Source organism: Anoplophora glabripennis, unplaced genomic scaffold (assembly GCF_000390285.2).
Source record: "Anoplophora glabripennis isolate ALB-LARVAE unplaced genomic scaffold, Agla_2.0 scaffold47, whole genome shotgun sequence".
In the NCBI taxonomy this organism is placed as follows: domain Eukaryota; kingdom Metazoa; phylum Arthropoda; class Insecta; order Coleoptera; family Cerambycidae; genus Anoplophora; species Anoplophora glabripennis.
In genome coordinates, this window is record NW_019416342.1 from 1642907 (window position 1) to 1663160 (window position 20254).

Genomic DNA, 20254 nt, shown 5'->3' on the forward strand with positions numbered 1-20254 from the left:
CGTTTTATGAAGAAGATGAAGTTTATAACCACATCCGAAGTACCCCTGCAAAAACAAGATTTAAAATACGCTTTCTTCTCAGTGCAACTTAATCGGTAATCAAATTAACCCCACTAAAATGACAAACGCAATTCCATTATACCTAATTTTCATTTTGATTACCTTAAGTGCATTCCTTAATTGCAATTTTAATGTAGGCACTTACAGGGGTAATTTTGTATCTCTATCTAATGGCACCGGCATTCGATAAAGCATTATGTGAATCAATCTAATGCTGAAGGTAGTGGTTGTATTCATGATTCGGCTTGTAAAATCCCCCGCCCCATTGTAAATAATTATTTTTTTTGCTAGGGTAATGAATCATCGCGAAATGCCGAGCTTTTGAAAGCGTAGCAAAAGCAAGACAATATGTCGTCAAAGCTGGTGGAGTGATATTCAAATAATTTTACAAACAATTAACCTCATAACGAGAGAAACGGGGTTCCAACGAAAAACATTTGCAATTGTTTCGATGTTACACAGTAAGAGTTAATGAATTTGGGAATTTGTCCTGTCAAGTTTAATTTGACTTCATTGTTTTTTCTGGCAAGGTTTGCAAAGTTGTCGCTTTTTGATGGATTCTCTGGATCACTCGTGAAAAATGGACGAGTTCGGAACACAAGGTTATTTCAGTAAGTGTTGTTTTTTTAAGGTAACAATGTTTATCAGTTTTACACACAACATTTCCCGAAACAAATATAAGTACGTCGTTTCATACGTTTACCTACGTGTAACAAAGATATGTAAACATAATACTTCCCTACGCTATCCTCTAATGGTGAAAGGTATATAAACAGAATAAAAACTGCCATGTTTGGCTTTTTTGTAGATTTGAGTTTTGAAAATGAAAATGGAGGTTTTCGAAATTTTACCTGTGTTTTGTATTACATGTTTATTGTCTGTTGAGGAAAATTATCTACTTTATTAGCGAGAGATATTTCTGGTTATGCAGAATTAAAGAACTAAAGTTATACAAGCATCCTCTTGAAATTAATTAAAAGAAAATTCCTCTTGGTGCAAGGTGTTAACTGTTTATTTAAAAAAAATCTTTACAATGTAGTAGAAATACCCAGATAAATAAAAATGTGTCATAATGAATTGTTACTCCTTTTTAATCTACAGAATGTTAGTGTAAAAGAAAATTTCCAATTTTGGCGATATTAAGAAAATTATTATTACTCCAGTTAATGAAAAAGTTATTTAAGGAAATTTCGAATGTAATATTTATTCATCATCGATAATCGTCGTTAGTTATTATACTTTATTAGTCGAAAAATATGTTTTTAATTTATTTGTCCGTCACTTACAGATAAGTTGTACAAAAAAACTCTTTCGTTATAAGTAATAATGAGATAATGGCCCAAAGTCAAAAAATTTGACAGCTTTCGATATAAATGCTATTCTTTCATTTCACATTAAACAGAAACATTGGTATTTTAAATAAGACGTGAATAAATTTAGCAGCAAAAAAAATCGAAATTTTATTATCAAGTTGAAAGATAGTGCTTTAAAAATAATTATTTTATTATTGAACTGCTTCTACTCTACTCTTTAGCACTTTATTTAGTTTAGGTTATGCTGCTATTCAACATATATTTGCAATGAAATAAGTTTTTATCTGTAGTGTAGGTAATTACTTTGGGAATATAATTTGTGTTTGAGTTACTATTTAGAACTGCTGAAAACTCCTGGTCGCCATCACATTTTATTTTCTGGCATAGACTGTCTATGCCAGAAAAAAAAAATGCAATGATGCCTATGATAGACACCATTAACTATTAGTATTACAAATATTATTGTGACGAGGCATATTAGTTAACTAGAAATTTTTAAGCTTACAATTTGGATTATGAAAATTATTGCGAATATCTCGGGTTAGATAAATCTCTAACCAGTATTACCGTCAGCAAACGGTTTGATAACAGTTTGAAACTCCTGCACGAACACCAAATTTCCAGTCAGAGTTTGAGAGTTGTTCTGCAGAAACGGCAATTTCTTAATGCTCAATTGATTGGAAGTGACGGTGATTGTAAAATGGAAATTAACATACAACAATTTTGCATGGAAAATTTTTCAAATCTTCCTGGAAAACCTGTAAATATCAATTTAAAATTTGATTTACACTCTGATTATTTTTCCTAGACAGTGGGAACCTCCGTTATCTCTATGTCAGTGGGTATATTCGGGGAAACCACATATCTTGGTATTAATACTTACTGGAAGCTACCGCTGATATACGATAGAATCAAATGTTTAGTAGGTATGTCATTTGTGGCATTGTAATACACTGAATACATAATCAAGTGTGAGGTTACCTTGGACGCCACATATATCTGGTTGCTTCTAATTCAACATTAAGTACAGGTCAGCAACCACGCCAAAGACGCCTATAATAAATACAGAGACAGAATACGGAAAATTATTTTGCACTGAAAATCTTCTTGCATGCCTTTTTGGAACTTTTATAATTAAATATTTTTGTTGAAGCTCCTGAGACCAGAAGGAGACCAGTTTTAAAAGAACATAAGTTACGTTGTAAAGGAAATTTTAAATGATCATTACATGTTGTCAATTTTTAGTATTTCTTAACGTTGTAATAAATTACACAAATCAGTATTCAGTTTTAATTTACATGTATGAAGTGCTGTTAATTGCTATTCCCTTGTTCAGCCTTTCTTCAGTTTTTAAAAACGTATGCAGGAAACGCGATATTGAATATAAAATACGATCATAAACTAATTGAAATCCCGTATTGTCCGTACGAATATAAATCACAAACCTTATTTTCTCGGTAGCGATGCATAGGCCATAAACCCCAGAGATACACAAAACGTTAGTGAAGTGTAAACCGTATGATACTGTGATAAATGTCCCATTCTATTCGTGCAAAAAGGTTTTTTATATGTCCTCGAATTTCAAGTAATAAAGTAGAAAAAATATGGTATACATTGCATACATATTTTTGATTCCTAAACATTTTAGTCATACCATACTTTAAGATATTTTTGTCGACAAATGCTTTTAAGTCGAAAAAGATATTTTAATAAGCTTTATAATGTCAACTGTGACTAACTTAGAACTCAGGAAGTTGACATATCTTTTCACTGTTTTGCAACGAAAATATTTCTAAACTATAATTTCAAAAATAGAATGTAATAACATGCCCAATGCATGTTTACATTCTTACTAAAACTATTTCAGAAAATAAAACAAACTTAAAAAACTGTATTTATAATCTCTCTCTTATGCAATCTCTTTATTAAAGTACCATTTTATTACACTCCAACTAATTTTAATGAATTTCTTAACTAAGACTACATATGTAAAATGAAAATAGGGGCATTTTCAACAATTATCATCACCGCCAGCGGAATGCAGCTGACAAGTATTTCACACGTTGATGACCAGAGTAATTGCGAAATTTAATAAAAGAGACCACTAATATTTTTAATCAAGTCAAAGGTTTAAACTATTCCGGACAACAGCAGCAAAGAATTCAATTAATTTCTGATAGGAACTTTCTATTAAACTCGATCCATTATTGCGCCACAATTCAGTTGTTTGTGGCTTGTCTATGAATTAAAAGCGAGTTAAAAACTCTAACACGTCCCATAAATGGACGTACATTTATATCAGTTAGCAATAATAAGTGTGTCATTGAAAGATTAATTATTAAGGACGTGAAACTATTTCTAGTGGGCTACAACAGGTCTCCTAGAAGAAGGATAGATACATGGAGGAATGTTTTCGTATTCTGCCTTACAAAAATTGTTCTACATTATAAAAAATATTCTGCTTATGTACCATTCAAATTTGGCATAGCAAGCAACATAGCAACAAAATGATAAAAAAAATAATTGACGTCTGTAGCACCCTCGAAATTTCAAATATGTATCACGAAATTAAACATGTGTGACAACTTGATGCGGTTTTCAATATTTCAAGCACGAAAAATCATTCATTGGCATCACTTATTTCATACATTTCAAATAGAAACAGTCATTATTTATAATGCATAAATTATTTAGGTCTGTATTAAATTTAGTACATGTAGACAGAATATTTTATTTTCGTTAAGATTACTAAGACACGTGAGGTCTACTTCTCATATGGGGCGTCCCAAAAGTAACACTGGGTTTGAATTGTGCATTCATTCAACATTTTCGTTCCGAAGAATTGGCAGGAGAGCTCCCCAACCTTTTTTCGTTGAACACCCTGTATATTCGGAGCCATTAAATCCCTATATCTGTCTTCATCTCTGCGATTTGTTTGCACAGCATAATTAGTGGCATATGTTCTGTTTAATTATACAAATTACCAGAAGCTCGTCGTATCGGGTTACATTAAAAACCGATTAATTCATTTCGCTAATTATTAAGATTCGCGGTCTGCGGTTTGTGTTTTATGCTAATAGAATACACTCCATTGGTGGTCCTGCATCTCGGAGAGAGTATTATATGCATCTATATTGTTGAATTACCGTCTGGCGAACATGGAAATAATTTCTATTAACGTATCGTACATAGAAATATTGCAAGGAAATACTTATTATTAATGACAACTTTGGAAATGTATAATATCCTAATATTCGCATCACAAAAATTTTCTACCTCCTACATAAACAAGATACATTTTGATTTTTTTTATAGAAACAGTTCTATCTGAATTTGGTAAAAATGCAATAAAGTAATTGTGTTCCTGTGGCTGTTTTTGAAGAAGCTCAAAAAGCAATTTTCCATTTATTGCCAGCGAAATCCAGGGAACATTATGAAAAACGGATAGTAATGACAATAAATGAAGAAGTCATGCTATCGTATTTTTTAAATTTGAAGAAAAAATATGCAATTTCATCTACATATGTGGTCGAAGTATTCAATATTGAAGGCTACTATAAAGGTCTACAAAATATAAATATTGGAAAATATAACAAGTTGACTGCTTATTTGAAGAGTGAATCGAGAGGATACAAAGTAAAAAAAGCAGTCTATATCTAACAAACTTAATATTGCAAGCAGAATATAGCTGTTCCTTACAAGATGAGACATCCGTAATTTGTGCAAATTCTTCACAAACTTCGGCAGATGTTATGCGTTCAAAAAATGATGACAACGATGCTACAAGGGTTGTTATTAACGGAAAGGAAGTTAAATGTGATAAAACAAAAAACGACATGTCTATTACTATAAATGTAAATGTTAATGTTAATAAGTAAATAAATTAAATTTAAGTCTACCTTTTCTATTTTATTGCAGCTCTATAAACAAGAATGGAAAAGCATATTGACATAGTAACTATAAAAAAATATGGAGCATTCCTTTAAAAATAAATCTTATGTCTTTCAATCTATCATTGGACAATTACGCAGGCATTTGTCTAATTAAAACGTGTGTATCTATCACCTTGTAGGACCGGTTACCCTGAAACGTCAAAAATGTGACATCCTGTACCTTAATTACACCTTCTGTAATCGCGCTAGTGAATCCCATGTTCAAAAGTTTTCAAATTGCTTGTTGTTCGATTACGGACGCGATGTATTTAGAATTTAAGTTCATTTACATATCGGTTTGGCAACATGCGCAATCAAGCAATATATTCAACTGAAATATGAAGTGAATTTATATACAGCAACGTTTGAGACACATGAGGAAAATATTTAAACAAATTGCATTACGAAATCGTAAACGAATTGCTGAGCATCGCGTAGCCGATACTGTTAAGTTCTGCGTAAAAGGCGTTTATTAAGATTCATTGTAAAAAACTGAATGAAAACAATTTGCTTGCTGTGTGTAATAAATAGAGGCGTATTTAAAACTTTTACAATTGGAAATCATGTTCGACAAATTTGACAATGTCCCAGAAGATGATTAGGGGTATCCTCCGCTTGTCCACCTTTTGGGAATAAAGAGTTTTCCTCAATTCCTATTAAGCTTAAATGCCTCCTAAGTCTGCAATGGTCTGGCAGGACCCCCATTTGGTTTAGGGCTCTTCGACCAAGGCTTAGCAGCCATCTCGTCTTAGGTTTGTTAGGACCATAAAGTTATGGGCCTGCCTACATTTTTTCATCTTCCAATTTTGACCTAATGTTTAACAGGCCCAGTTAACGCTACCTCGTGTGATTCCGAGGTTCAGGTCCTTGGTCAGCCCCCCTGGATCCAAGGCAGGCCAGTTGGTCTGCTCTCTTTTTGCCAGGGATACCCATCTGGCGAAAGTCACACCTAAATACGCAACGAAGGTTGAATTTCTGCATTGAAAATAATGGTATGCATTTCAGGCATTTATAAACATCTTTACTTTTGTTAAAATTTAAGTGTTTTCTTTACATAATATCAATATCTGTTTGTTATTATTTTCAAGATTGTTATTGATTCACTCATTTGCGTGGGTTTAGGTAGGTTCTTTTATAAACGCATTTTATTTTGGTAATCGTTAGCGACGCGTTCCTCAATTTATTATCATTATTTGTTTTTTTTTTTGCTCACTAATTTGCGAATAACGTGATAACAAAAAAAGATATCGAACCTTTTTTGGCGTCAAAATGTAGCTATTTTTATGCTCTTCAAACTAGTCTATAAAAAGTTTTATCCTGCTATTTCACCTTTTTAAGAAAACGTGAAACAACCTAAACTTGGATAAATAGCGCCAATAAACAACACTTTCGTTAGCCGACCTTAGTGGGACACTCTGCATAGATTTTAATATCGCTTTTATTATTTTTTTAATTTAAAAGTAATTGAATAGGGATGAAATTTTTACATCGTGAAATAAAAAATCAATTGTCCAACCGTTCTTCTCAATTCTTTGTATAAAAATAAAGAATAACACTTAATCCCGCGTTGTATTTCGAAATGATTGAGATGAACTTTTTATGAAGTGTAAGATGACAATTTACTAGATCCCTGTTCCACGTCACTGAAAGTTTACTATTTACTTCGGCAGTAATTAACGTGTAATTTATTACTTTACCATCAAAACCACCCTTGGTGAATAGCAGGGAATGGAATTTGTTTAATTTGTGTATACTTTGAGCCACTTTCTTATCCATTTTACTTATTCGGAGCTACACAAAACTTGTAAAATATGTTTTACCTTACCGCAGTTTAAATTGATAAAAAATAAGACCTTCCTTATAAAGTGATTTGTTCCTAAATGTTCACATAATTATTGTTTACAGTTACACTTTTAAAGATTCGTTTAAGTATTCAGGAAACAGAGCTTCTTAGAATTTAATCATTTTATTAGTTTTTTCTTGAGTACCCTTTTTGTGTCTAGTGGAATTTCGACAGTTGCATACGACATTGTTGTGTTGGCTTCTGAAAAGTTACTACGGTTTAAAGGAAAATAAAAATTGTGAGGTTTGTGCCGAATTTGTAGGATATGAATGGATTAATGCAATAATCGATAACGTATTTAGCAAGTGGTTCTTTTTAGTGCCAGCAAAGCCGCAGTGCATTATGGATTAACAAGTGTTTGTGTTTTTCCTGGGTTTTGTTTTAATTATGTTATTTCTAGGTGAGTAGAAAATTAATTATTAATATTTAAGTGCGTTACTCCACATAAAACGAATTTTGCATGGATGATTGATGAATATTATCTACATCTTTTTTGCTTTGACTTTTTCTTATTGTTGAAAGAAATTGGTATAATAAACATTAGTTTGTGAATAGAGGCATCATATTTTAGACATTTTTTAAATGTATCATTTCGACTGACGCCTCTAAATAGAAGATGATAGTAGAATGACATATGAAAAAAATCAAAAACTTTGTTTCTACCCTTATCGAAAAGGACTGCATCTTTTTAAGGGGTACTGAAATGCAAAAATATGCACTCCTTTCTGCATAAAACAAAAGATATATAAAAAAGTCGAAATGTTTTACATTTTATCACATAGTACATTATCCTAGATAAATCTGAAAACTTGTTAATATATTTTTTAAAGCATTTCTACTTGGATGAAATTCTTAAATGAAAATAGAAAGTATTTGATTTAATGTTTGCCAAAGGAGGATTTCAATATTTACAAAAGATTGGGTTTTCGTTTCTTTGCGATATTTAGTAAATGTCATAGTTTTTCAGTTTCAAAACTGTAATACGAAAACGTCCAATTCGCGCGCAAAACAAAGGACTCTTTCTATTTTTGTATCGCGCATATACATACTTGCGTGCACATTTCGTGTGCGTTTATTAAAATCAACATTATTTCCAATTTGTCGTCCTATTACCATGAAATATCACCAGATAAATTACAGTTAAGAAGTCCTACACACCAAGTACATAGGACATAATGGAAGATTGGAGGCATTATATATCTTAGTTTCAACCACACTAATTTAGTCTCTTGGCTGCTGATTTAGTAATGCGCCCTAATAAATTATGTACAGCCGTTGTTTGCCTATTCGCTGCCTCTGATACGCAAGGCAATTATAAATTTTGCAGTTTTAGGCCTAATCCAATGTGGTAAACGCTTATTCAGAGGCTGAACGTAGTTGAATGCTTATTGCATAGAAGTATATTGCAGTAATCATGTTAAAATTTATGGAAGTGAAAAAAGCTCCGGTGCCTCATTTCAACTTGTATTGGTATTGTCGCTTTCAGTTAAATTAAAATTAATTGACAATTAATTGGTAGGACTTTATTTCCAATTAGCCTAGATATAGCCTTCTATGTATTCAGATTAGCCAGTGGTTAACACTAATTGATAATATGACTCATTAATGCAACCCTTAATTAATAAATGCATTTTCAATTCGTGGAATCAAATACCAAGCCAATATACGATTTAATTACGCAATTTGGTAAAACTACGCTGTTGTAAAATATTTGTGTACATTAATCTTATATGGACTTTAAAATTAAAGGCTTCAGTAAACATTATGTGGCTCTTTTTTTTATCTACGCTAGATACTGTATGTATTTAATAATATACACTGTATCCCAAAATGATGGACTAAAATTCATATTTTTTTTCTGTCGAAATTTAAAATATCGCTGAAACAAGTCAATTAGTAAATAGAAATTGTCACTTTTCTGCAATATTTGACACAGTGCATAGCCAATTTAATTTCCGTAAACCTCTTCTCAAATTTTATCTCAGAAAGCTTCTATTATATTTCAGAAAACTAAGATTGTTTTTAAAATAATAACTTTTGAGTTTATGTGATAACGATAATATTGAGTTTTTAAAAAAGTCCCACTTGTACTATTATTTCTATGAATAAAATCGGTCTCAACATTTTTACTAGTAATTTTCGGACACCCTGTATGTTTCTAAAATAGAAAGTATCTATTAAATCTAGGATACGACAATAATAATGAATAATGATTTCTGAATTTAGGTTGCGCGATGCGAAAAGAAACCTGTACAAAAATACATATATATTTTAATTTTCGCAATGTAAATGTATTATAATTATTTTATACCAATTCGTTTGGGGAAGTTTTTATTTTAATTTTTCTACTCATTCCCTTCTTGTTGGATAACAGTTTTACAGAGTATGAATATGCATTAAAAGTTCATTCTTTTACCGAATAAAAGAATGGCACATGAAGTCTTTGACCTCTTATATTTGTAAAATTAACACACTCGACCTACGCTGTTGCCGAGTGCCACCTCCCATAAGGTGGGCCAAAAATGCATTACTTTCATTTCATTTTGAAATTAACATATATTTTGGGAGTGTCGAAAACCAATCAATCACTATTTAAACCGCCCAATACATACATTTCTGTCTTTTAATTTTTTATAAACTGAAAGCCATGAATCATGGATATTTCTATGTGGAGGTGTCTATTTTTAGTGAATACTTAACAATTATACTTATTGGACTGTTATGTGACATAGATGCTGAATACATATGAAATAAAGTATGTAAATAAATGGCATAATTATTTATTTATCATATTTCTTAATACAATTAAAGTGAGGGAAATAGTGCTGTTTTATACATTTATTTGGCAATTCTGTCATGTATTATTTTGTTGTTAGTAGTGGCAACAAAGAAATGATGTATATTTTTTACGGAATTTCTTTCACTAGAATTTTTTTAAATGCGGTATCTAAAATGAAATTAAAAACATCAGGTATATCCGTCTCTGTGACTTTAAAAGTCTTGAAACGTTCTAAATCAATTTACGTGAGTGTATTTTTGTATTTAAGAGACCCTTAATTCTAATTAACGACGTTTCGAACTCCAGCTTGCATTTCATTTTAATTAGAGAAAAAAGCAAGTCAAAATAACGTGCGTCTTGGATATTTTTTATTATGCTTATGTTTTAGGAGAAACATTTTCTTCCTCCCTTTTTACATTTGATAGAAACTTGTTATTTTCTTAAAACGCACCTTTTATCATACACTATCATACTTATTTAGTCATCAAAAGGAATTTTCACTGGTCTTGATATGAAAACAATAATTATTTACAATAGTTTTAACCATAATAGGATCTACACTAAGAAAACAAGTCATCAAAATATATCTATTATTTAAAAAACATTAATGTTTTAATTTTCAAAGACAAAACTGCTAGAAAAAGTCACTGATCTAATGATATAAAACAATGACATTCAGTGCAGTAGTTGAAAATTTTTTAACATTTTGAAAATATCAACATCAGACTATATTTCAATGTGAAACGATCTATACTGAATAGTTGGTGCAACAATAAATTTTATATTTGAGATTTCTTTAGAAATAAGTTTCAAGTTTATAATGTCACTACAATTGTAATAACAAGGGATTGAAATTATGTCATAACACCAGCGAATCCGTCAAAATTATCAATTGGTTGATTTTAATGTAAAATATGTACTTTAAAAACATTATTAGAGAAATACAACAGTTTTATAATTCTGTTTTGTTTCATCTATTACTGTGTTGTGCGCTCGTATAGAAGTAAAATCGGTCTCTGCAACAAAGTGCATGTTTCATGTTTTGCCACAGTATTTAAAAAGCAATTACATCTAGAAGTTCTAAGTGATTTGTTTATACGTTTTAACATTTATACATTTTCATGTTTCAAAGCACGTCAGTGAGTAAAATTCTTGGCTTCAATGCAACTTTGAATTTCAACGAAATCCGATATCTCTATATGTTTGTTGAAAATATGACGGAGATTTGAGAATAAAAACATGGATACTCACTGAGAATTCAGAACTTTTCGTTAACTTCATGAAAAAATATGTGTAGGATGGATAAATAGTGAGGTTTTCCGTATTATAATGTGTATTCTGTGTACCCTTGATGTACAGAGCAAGCACCATATACAAAAGGGAAATGGATATTTTAAATAGTACTAATATCACGGAATTGCATTAGAAAATAAAACATAACACTTCGTATCCTTTGGCCTGAAGCACCATGGACATAAATACATAAGAGTAAATTGCACAAGCTGCTGAAAAGGTGAAGTTTCACTTATAACATCAAAAACAAGCTGTACGCATGTGTTATCGATAACCAATTGTTCATCAATCTCAAGTTAGTAATTTAGACACTGACACTTTTTTAAATCAGTTTGGAATAATCGGAATTCAAACTTCATTCTTATTTTTTCCTTTTTTCAAGCGCTTGTGTCTATGTGGGTGGTATTAGTGATGCCATTTCCTCCTGAAGACAAATTTCTAGGATCTTTAAATGTTCTGAACCCGCTGTTGATTAAGTACCAAGACGTTGAATTAACTTTCAGAAGACCAGACACTTTCTAAAAATAACAACACCTATCCAATAATGCAGACAAAACGAAAGCACTGTGCCAACGGTCTGGAATTACACTGACCTAAATTCAAACAAACCACAACTATTACAGTTAACGTGATTGCCTATATTAAAGACGACAGACGATAATAATATGATGTTTACGTATTAATTTGGCATCTACAGACAATACGGGTCTTTATTAATAAAAACAATAAGGATTAAATTAATTATCGTAGTAGGCCCCCCGAAAACAAAGCAGCGAACAATGCTGAACCTAATTGCCCCCGAACAATACCTTTGTTGGCGGTGCGGACGAAATAAGATTAACAAGTCAATAATACTGCTAAAATAAACTCGGAATATTTTAAAAATACATGATTGATGGACGTAGGCTGCAGACGCAGCTTTTCGATGATGCACGCAGTGTCGCTCGAAGCCATATATTCCGAACGGATTTAATTTGTCACAATGGCACAGGTGCAAAAATACATTTTATATGTGACACACAATGATCGTGACTCATTCCATATAAATTCGAAACATATGGTTGGCTTTCTATTCTTCCCTTTTATATACATCTTGTTTGGATCGAGGTTCTAGATTGAGATAAATCAGTTTAACCTCGTTTACTTGCTAAAGATGTGCGACCAAGACACCATACCACAGCCTGCCTTTTTTAACGTCTATGTTATATGGTATTTTATGTAAACTGTTACAATTCTTTCAAACTAAGCCAGTTGTGTCATATGTTAGACATTGCTAAGCAAGATTAATAATATTCCATTACTTCTTAATTCAAAATGAATAGATCGAAAATTGTATTCAACTAGAATATACATGGATTGATGCGTTGTTTGAAAATATTATAATCAACGGTTTTTTTTTTTATTGAATCAAAGAAGGGAGAATTTCCTTAATTTTTGTTACAAAATTCATAATTTAAATCCTGCCCAAATAATGGCATGGGATATAGACTGAACAGTGTTGCTGTGACAATAATTTTTTTTCCTAAAACAACCGTTAAGGATTTTACAATTTGCTTTAAGAATTGGACAGTTTTAATCAATTAGGTACTTAAGATTATTATTAAATACACCCGATTTGGTACAGTCTAGTTTCCCCATCGAAGAATCGTACTGTTTAAGGATCATAACGGTGTTCTTCAATTATATTTAAATTCCAATCTACTTAAACTTTAAGTTATACTAATTATTATCTCTATTCATCATCATATTGTCATGGTGTTTTTGATTTTCATTAGTGAACGGTGTAATTTAAGAAAAAAAGTCTATGTGCAAAATTTGGTTGGAAATAGTTTTTGCTAATCTGTAAAAGAAAATTGTGACATCAGACCTTTTTTTGACAGTTGAATTGAACTGACGTTGCTTGAAGATTAATTGTTTGAACTTTCTATCTTTGGTTAACTATTTAATTGTTTGAAAACTGTATTTTAGATTCCATCTTTGAAGGATCATAAGAACAAGATCTATTTTGGAAGTAAATTTCCTTGCTTTTTTGCTTCTTTTATCACAACATTGTTTATACAGGGTGTTTTACAAGCTCTTTGTCGAACTTTGACAGATGGTAGCCGGAATATTTTCACATTTTTTTTGTATATGAACATAGGTCCAATTCGTACTTGTTAGAAGTTACAAGTATTTTAAAAAATATTATTTCATATTATATCTAATTATTTGTGTTAAAGTTTAAACATTAGTTAACCTTTATTAATCAAATTAACAAATCTTAAGATTATAAAAATTGTTCAAAATGTCCACCCTCGACTTGAATGCAAGCCTCACATTGAAGAACTCAATATTCCGTCACTTAATTCTTTCAAGTAACTGCTGACGGGCAGTAATTACAACATAATAGATAAGCTGCTTCATATGTCCCGATAAATAAAATTCTAAAGGATTTAGATCTGGGGAACGAGATGGCCATGCTATTGGAACTTGTTGACCTATCCATTCGGGAAATCATTAACCAAGCAGTTAATTGTCTTCCTCTATGTGGTGGCGCACCATCGTGCTAGTATAGTCTTTCCGAAGTCAGTTGAACTTGTAAAAAAACGCCTGGCAATAAAATTTAATGAGTTTCATAGGCGTCCCTAAAAAAGTTTTCTGCTAAAGATAAAAAATTATAATAATTTGTACATAATGTGTAGAAATTTTTTATTATGTGTTCATTTGGCCAACAACATATTTTAATTATTTATGTCCTCAAACAATTTTATTACATTGATGGTAAATTTGGTTTTGTTCCGTTTCAAAAGGTCTCCAAAATGCCATGTAATAATATTATTTCTCCCTTTCGCAACTGTAATATCAATGATTAATAGAAGGTGCCTATAATAAATTAAAATTACCTGAATCACATCAAATTCCGCATTGCTGCACCGTTCTGCCTGGCAATTTGTGAACCACTTGCCGAGTTGCTGCGTCAGCGACCGAACCTGGTATATAGGTACTGTCAACCTATTGGTTCTTCAACTGATATCGGAAGGACTATACCACGTATTTTGAACAATATTAAGCCTTACGTCATCAATGAAATCAAAAAAGTTGTTTTCCAAGAAAGTTCTATACAGATTGCATTTAAACGATCATTTAAAACACATACAGCAAGTAAATTAAACGTGAAATAGATAAGTGTGAGTTTATATTACCAATGGGAATATAAAAAGTTTTCAACTCTCACAATCCTTTGTTGTAAAATTAATTACATACGACGACTAGTTTCGAGGTCAAAATTACACCTCATCATCAGGTCATACAAGACTAAAAATTTTTTTTTAATATAATAACTTAAATAACAATTAATTAGTACTTTAAAACTAAGCGTCAAATGAATAAACAAAATGACACAAGTAAAAGTTATTGTTACAACAACCATAATTTTTATTTATCAGGCAATTTTTGAATTTCATGGCGTCATTGGCAATAAATGATTTTATTGTAAATACAAAATTTGATATGAGACATTAAAATTGTTGCTAAACATTAGCTAATTAAGTGCCAATCGAACGAGATTAATGGATTCAAACTGCCGGATCGAGTTTCTGTCGGATAGGACCATGGATTAAGGAATTACCATCTGGATTATCAAGACATCCATTCGTGCGTAACGTCACTTTCGAAGTGAAATCAGTGAAATTAAATAGATATAAAATGTATATCGTTTCGTAGCTAAAGTACATAATGGAGGTTTATTATGAAATCTACTATGAAAAAAATCAGTGGGAATGTGGAAGATCCTCGGGATCGTCCAGACTAATAATTAGTTAATTTGTTTATAAGGCCATAACTTGTAAACTATTCAACTTACCGATTCCAGATTTCGTGTGAGTTATTAGACAGTGATAAGGAATGAGAGGATGCGATACCAAAACGTTCTGGTAATAATAACGCAGTTTATAAATGTTTAATTCAAAAGTCATGAATAAACTTCTTCTGTTTATAACTTTTGATCTAATCAATATTTTTTGACGCTCGAGGGCTAGTTTTGTAGGTCTTTTGAAGACGAAAAAAAAGTACATTACTGTTTTCTCGTGGAAACGAACGGAAAAAGTTATAAGCGAAAAACGTGAATTTACGTAAAAATTATACAATTAACCACTCTGTAAACAATCTTTCCCCCATTTTTATGAGTGTGGAAACTAATATGTTATTGTACATAATATTTAGCATCTATAGTGACAAATTCAGCTTGCCGAAACAAAAAGTTGCGTCCAACTATATATTTCCTGGCCTATATAATTTAATTCAATTCAATAAAAGTGTAATAATATAATTTTTAATGGAAAATTCATTTATTTGTATTCTATCTTTTACGAGGAATTGAATTTCGGATGTATTAATACATCAAGTTTCATTGTGGAATCTATCAAGTTTTTTTATTAACGACCACAACTGATCAGGCAGATTTGCTTAACTAGAGTTCGTTCATGCCGAAATATTTTGTAGGGTTCTTCCGCAAAAGATATAATTTATAAATGACTACTACTTCCGGTATATTTATGTGCTAAAAAAAAACAAACACTTACCGGCCTCAAAATTCTCCTTCAGCCTCCTCCACTGCCTGGCCTGGTGCAAGGAATAGAGGGTGATAACTAGAAAAAACAATATACACGCGAATACCGCCGAGGTGAGGGCCACCGCCTGCCAGTCCCACACGAGAGTCTCTGCACTCGAAAACGGGGCCTCCGAGCTGGCGACCTCCAAGGCGACCGCTTGCTGGTCCTCCGCGTTACCACCCCTGACGATGTCGCTCCCGTACCTCCAAACCACGTCGTCGTTGTGCTCCCTGCGCTGGTGGTGTTTGTTGTTGTGCTTGTGCCGATGGGGGTTGCCGGTGTCCATGGTCTTAAGTAACTTGCTGATCGGCCCGCAGTGGGTGTCCCTGTGGAACTCACACGGTCTCAGGACGACCGTGCCGTTCTTGCAGTCCGTGCAGTTCATGCATACTTGCAGTTTGGAGTTTAAGTATTGTCCGTCGGGGCAAATCGAGGCCGATACTAGGTACGCGAGACTCGAGAATACCAGGAAGGATGTATAGGCTGACACCATCACCTGAAACAACACAATGGTGATGATTGATGATTTTTGTAGCCCCTTAAAGAATACAGGGCATCCCGCGTAACACGGATAGCTCTAGTAATATTAGCAATACAGAAAAATATTTCAAAGAAAAGCTCCCATTTCTTCTGCTCCTTATCTAACTTAATTTTTTAATGGAACACTGTATATTATTGCGTTTTTGAATTTCTAGTTAAATTTATCATCTATTTTGCCGTTGCAGCGTTGTTTTACAGAGAAAAATGCTGTACTTATTCAGTATACTTAAGTTCTTATCCACTATACTTAAGTTCAGTATACTTACTTAAGTTCAATATACTTCAGTTCAGTATACTTAAGTTGAGTTCAGTATACTTAAGTTCAGCTCAGTATACTTAAGTCCTCAGTATACTTACTTAACTTCAGTATACTTAAGTTCAGTTAAGTATACTTAAGTTTTTATCCAGTCTACTTAAGTTCAGTTAAATATACTTAAGTTCAGTTAAGTTTACTTAAGTTTTTATCCAGTATACTTAAGTTCAATATATTTAGCTTCAGTATACTTAAGTTCAGTTAAATATACTTAAATTTTTAACCACTATACTTAAGTTCAGTATACTTACCTAAGTTCAATATACTTATGTTCAGTTCAGTATACTTAAGTTGAGTTGAGTATATTTAAGTTCAGCTCAGTATACTTAAGTTCTTATTCAGTATACTTACAACTTCAGTATACTTAAGTTCAGTTAAGTATACTTAAGTTCAGTATACTTACTTGAGTTCAATGTACTTAAGTTCAGGTCAGTATACTTAAGTTCTTATTCAGTATACTTAAGTATTTATATTATTATTGTATCTAATTTTGACGACCTTTAATTATAAAACAACTGTGTCTTCCAGTTAGGTAGATAAATTAGGGATGTGAAAAGCCTCATAAAAACCGGAAGCAAATAAAGAATATCTAACACCAGGAGAGACAATATCCGGCCGCAGATTTAACTCGAGAAACAATTCAATTTCCTCAGAAAAATCTCATCCGATAAAACGCTATCCTTAGAAAATTACTTTGTAACATTTGGGTCTTCAGATACAGTTAAACGCTACAAAATGTCGAACTTCTAAAATGAGTTAAATTCATTCTATTATAAAATTAGTATACTCTGATCGCGTTTGAAAAAAAAATTATATGTATTTTGATATTAAAACATGTGTTAAAATATATTCAATCAAAATTGTAAATCTATTATTAAGAAGATAGTGAAATATTTCTTAAATTGTCCTTAAAAGTATAAAATAAATATAACAAAAGTCAGTGTGATAAACTTTAGTGCTTTAGTTTTAAGCATTAAATGCTGATCCCGGTGCATGCACCAAAATATTGAATTATATGAAATCATAAAAAAAGGGAAAAATGTAATAATTTTTGTAATATTAAGAACTTTATTCGGAAAGCTTTCATAAATGTTTACACGTGGTCGTCGAGTTTAGGCAACCAACATTACAGGATTGGTACTGCCAACTAAAAATCCCTAAATGTTAGTGTCATTAATATTTATGATTCATGTACGCTCAAGATAATACGATCAACGATTGGTTGTATAAAATATCGTATTGATATTATGACGGAAAAGAAAATTTAGAAAATATTCCTAAACATTGTTCCTTTTATTGCCTGAACTTCTTTCTCATCCACCTTAACTAACAAATTGTTTCCACCCATATTGTTACAAGGCCAACTTTACAAAAGAAGCAGTGGTAAAATGTGTCAAGATTATTAAGGGTGCTGAAAGAAACTCGGGACGGCATTGTTTTGTTTTTTACCTAATTTAGAATCTCACTGCTTAAAAGTTTATGAAAGTACGATGGAAGAATCCTTAATAAAACGAAAATTTCCATAAAGCTGGGTTGAGAATTATGCATATTTAAAATAATAGTCATCTCGTTTTCAATATACAAGTCACAACAAATTAAGACTTCATAATTTGGGTATAACTTTCTTGTTCTTGAAGTTAAGAACTTGATTAAATTAGCAAAGTTGCGTGCTGTTGATTGTAATCTTTGAATCATTTTAACAAGAGAAGGATATAGTCAAAGTACTGACAAATATAGGTAGTACGTAGGTAATTTAATTGTATATTATGGGGGGATAAACTATTTAAAATGAAAAAAAAAACAGCCCTATTTCCTCCAGGTTCTTAAAAATTCTTTTTAAATTTTCTTCAGTAATGTATAAGTGTGCAATGTGCATAATATATAAATATAAGTCAATGAGAATGAAATTTGGATATCCTGGCGGACATTTTTTTACAAGTTAAGTGAATTGAATTTAAAAGTTAACTAACTTCAATATGCCTTTATATCTAAATTTCTTCAAGTAATAAAATTGTTACTTTAAAACCTTTACAAGCACGTCGTGTTTTGCTGAGTATTTGAAAAATATATATTTTTTAAAAGTTTATGACATTATTAGAGATCGGAAATGTAATTTTATTCAAACAAAAAGCGACACAACCGTTGCCTTTTGTTATAACTGCACTCTACATTACAAGAATATATGATCTGAAGCCTCGCATCGATCAATTTATTCGATACGTATCTAGCGACACCCTAAGGCAATCCAGGTTTTTTGCCGAGAGGCGGCAGCCGTGCATTTCATTGTCGATGATCGAGTGTATGGCACGTGTTTTTATGACAATCAGATTTTCTATTTCTACTTCTGTTACTACAACGCTATATTGTAAGTATTAAAACGACGTTAAAAGTTCAAAAACATCTACTATTCTACAAGAACTGACATCCGTTGTGATCGCCTCACTGCATTCCACGTTAGGTGTACCGCAAGCTTAGCAGACCTTTTACATATCACCATAAATTCTGCTATACAATGGCAACCTTTTATGGAGATCACCGAGTTGAGAACCTCATGTTGTTCGGTGCTTGCTATAAAACAGAAAAACACTTTCCATAAGAGCATTTCAGCTGGGGAATTCAGCGCGATTCGTTCATTCAAATGGAAAACATCACCAGGGACCGTCTTTAATTGTGCAACGTTTCGCCAATTTCCCGCAGGAAAAGCCGTTCGTTTTGTTTTTGTCGGTGGTACTAGTTTGTTACATTGGAATGGTTTTAGAATAACCCTTGCGGGATGTTTTTCTTGACATGTAATTGTGTTTTGTAAAATGTTTGCCTTTACCCTCAGTTGTACCGGGCGTCCCCGAAATGTTAGGATATCGCTACAGACACCAAAATAAGATGATTTAGGCACATAAACAAATGCTGTGCTACCGTGATACAACAGTTTTAATACTACTCTAAAACGGATTTAGCTAGACTTTTCATTTGATACATTCTTTGTTTATATTTATTTGGATATTTTATAACCATTTCAATTTCATTACGGAAATAATGACATAAAAAAACAACACTCACTAAATAAATTATAAAGAGAGGGTAAAATGTATGTAGTATTTAAATATTGACTGTAAATAATAGAAGGAAGACTTATAATGTATATTCCATAAAAAAACAATCGGATGGAGACAAGTAAATAACTCGGTACGTGTTTCCGACCTAGGCTAACCTGTGCAGGTCACTAACGTTCTAACCCACTTTTGACTTGCACGTGCACTATATGACTGTAGTAGGATCGTATTCGATGCAAAGTAGATCAAAAAGTTGTCGGTCTTTTATCAAAGGAAAACCGTGTCATCACTTTTAGAAAGCGTAAGATGACCCATTTCAAATTTAAAATGAAATTGAATGTAAAATCTGAAATACCGTTGCATACACACTGTGTTCTGGTAGTAGCTGTAGTCGCCCATGTGCATCGAGTGTACGAAGTGGTCGGTTATACGTCAAATACTAACCTAGCGAGATTGGTTGTAAATCAGAGAGCGCCTACAAAAAACAAGTAAACAATATTGGCGCGTACAAAAGTTAAATGTAGTACATATGTGGAATTTAA

General features: G+C 32.0%; 1 protein-coding gene across 1 annotated transcript in view; it reads right to left on the minus strand.

Annotated features, from left to right (window-relative positions):
* Positions 1–20254, minus strand: part of LOC108906432 (tumor necrosis factor receptor superfamily member wengen) — an 85187-nt gene that overhangs the window by 23927 nt on the left and 41006 nt on the right. The window contains exon 2 of the mRNA XM_018709670.1: positions 15780–16305. Coding sequence (XP_018565186.1) covers positions 15780–16305 — 526 coding nt within the window. The remainder of the gene's footprint in view (positions 1–15779; positions 16306–20254) is intronic.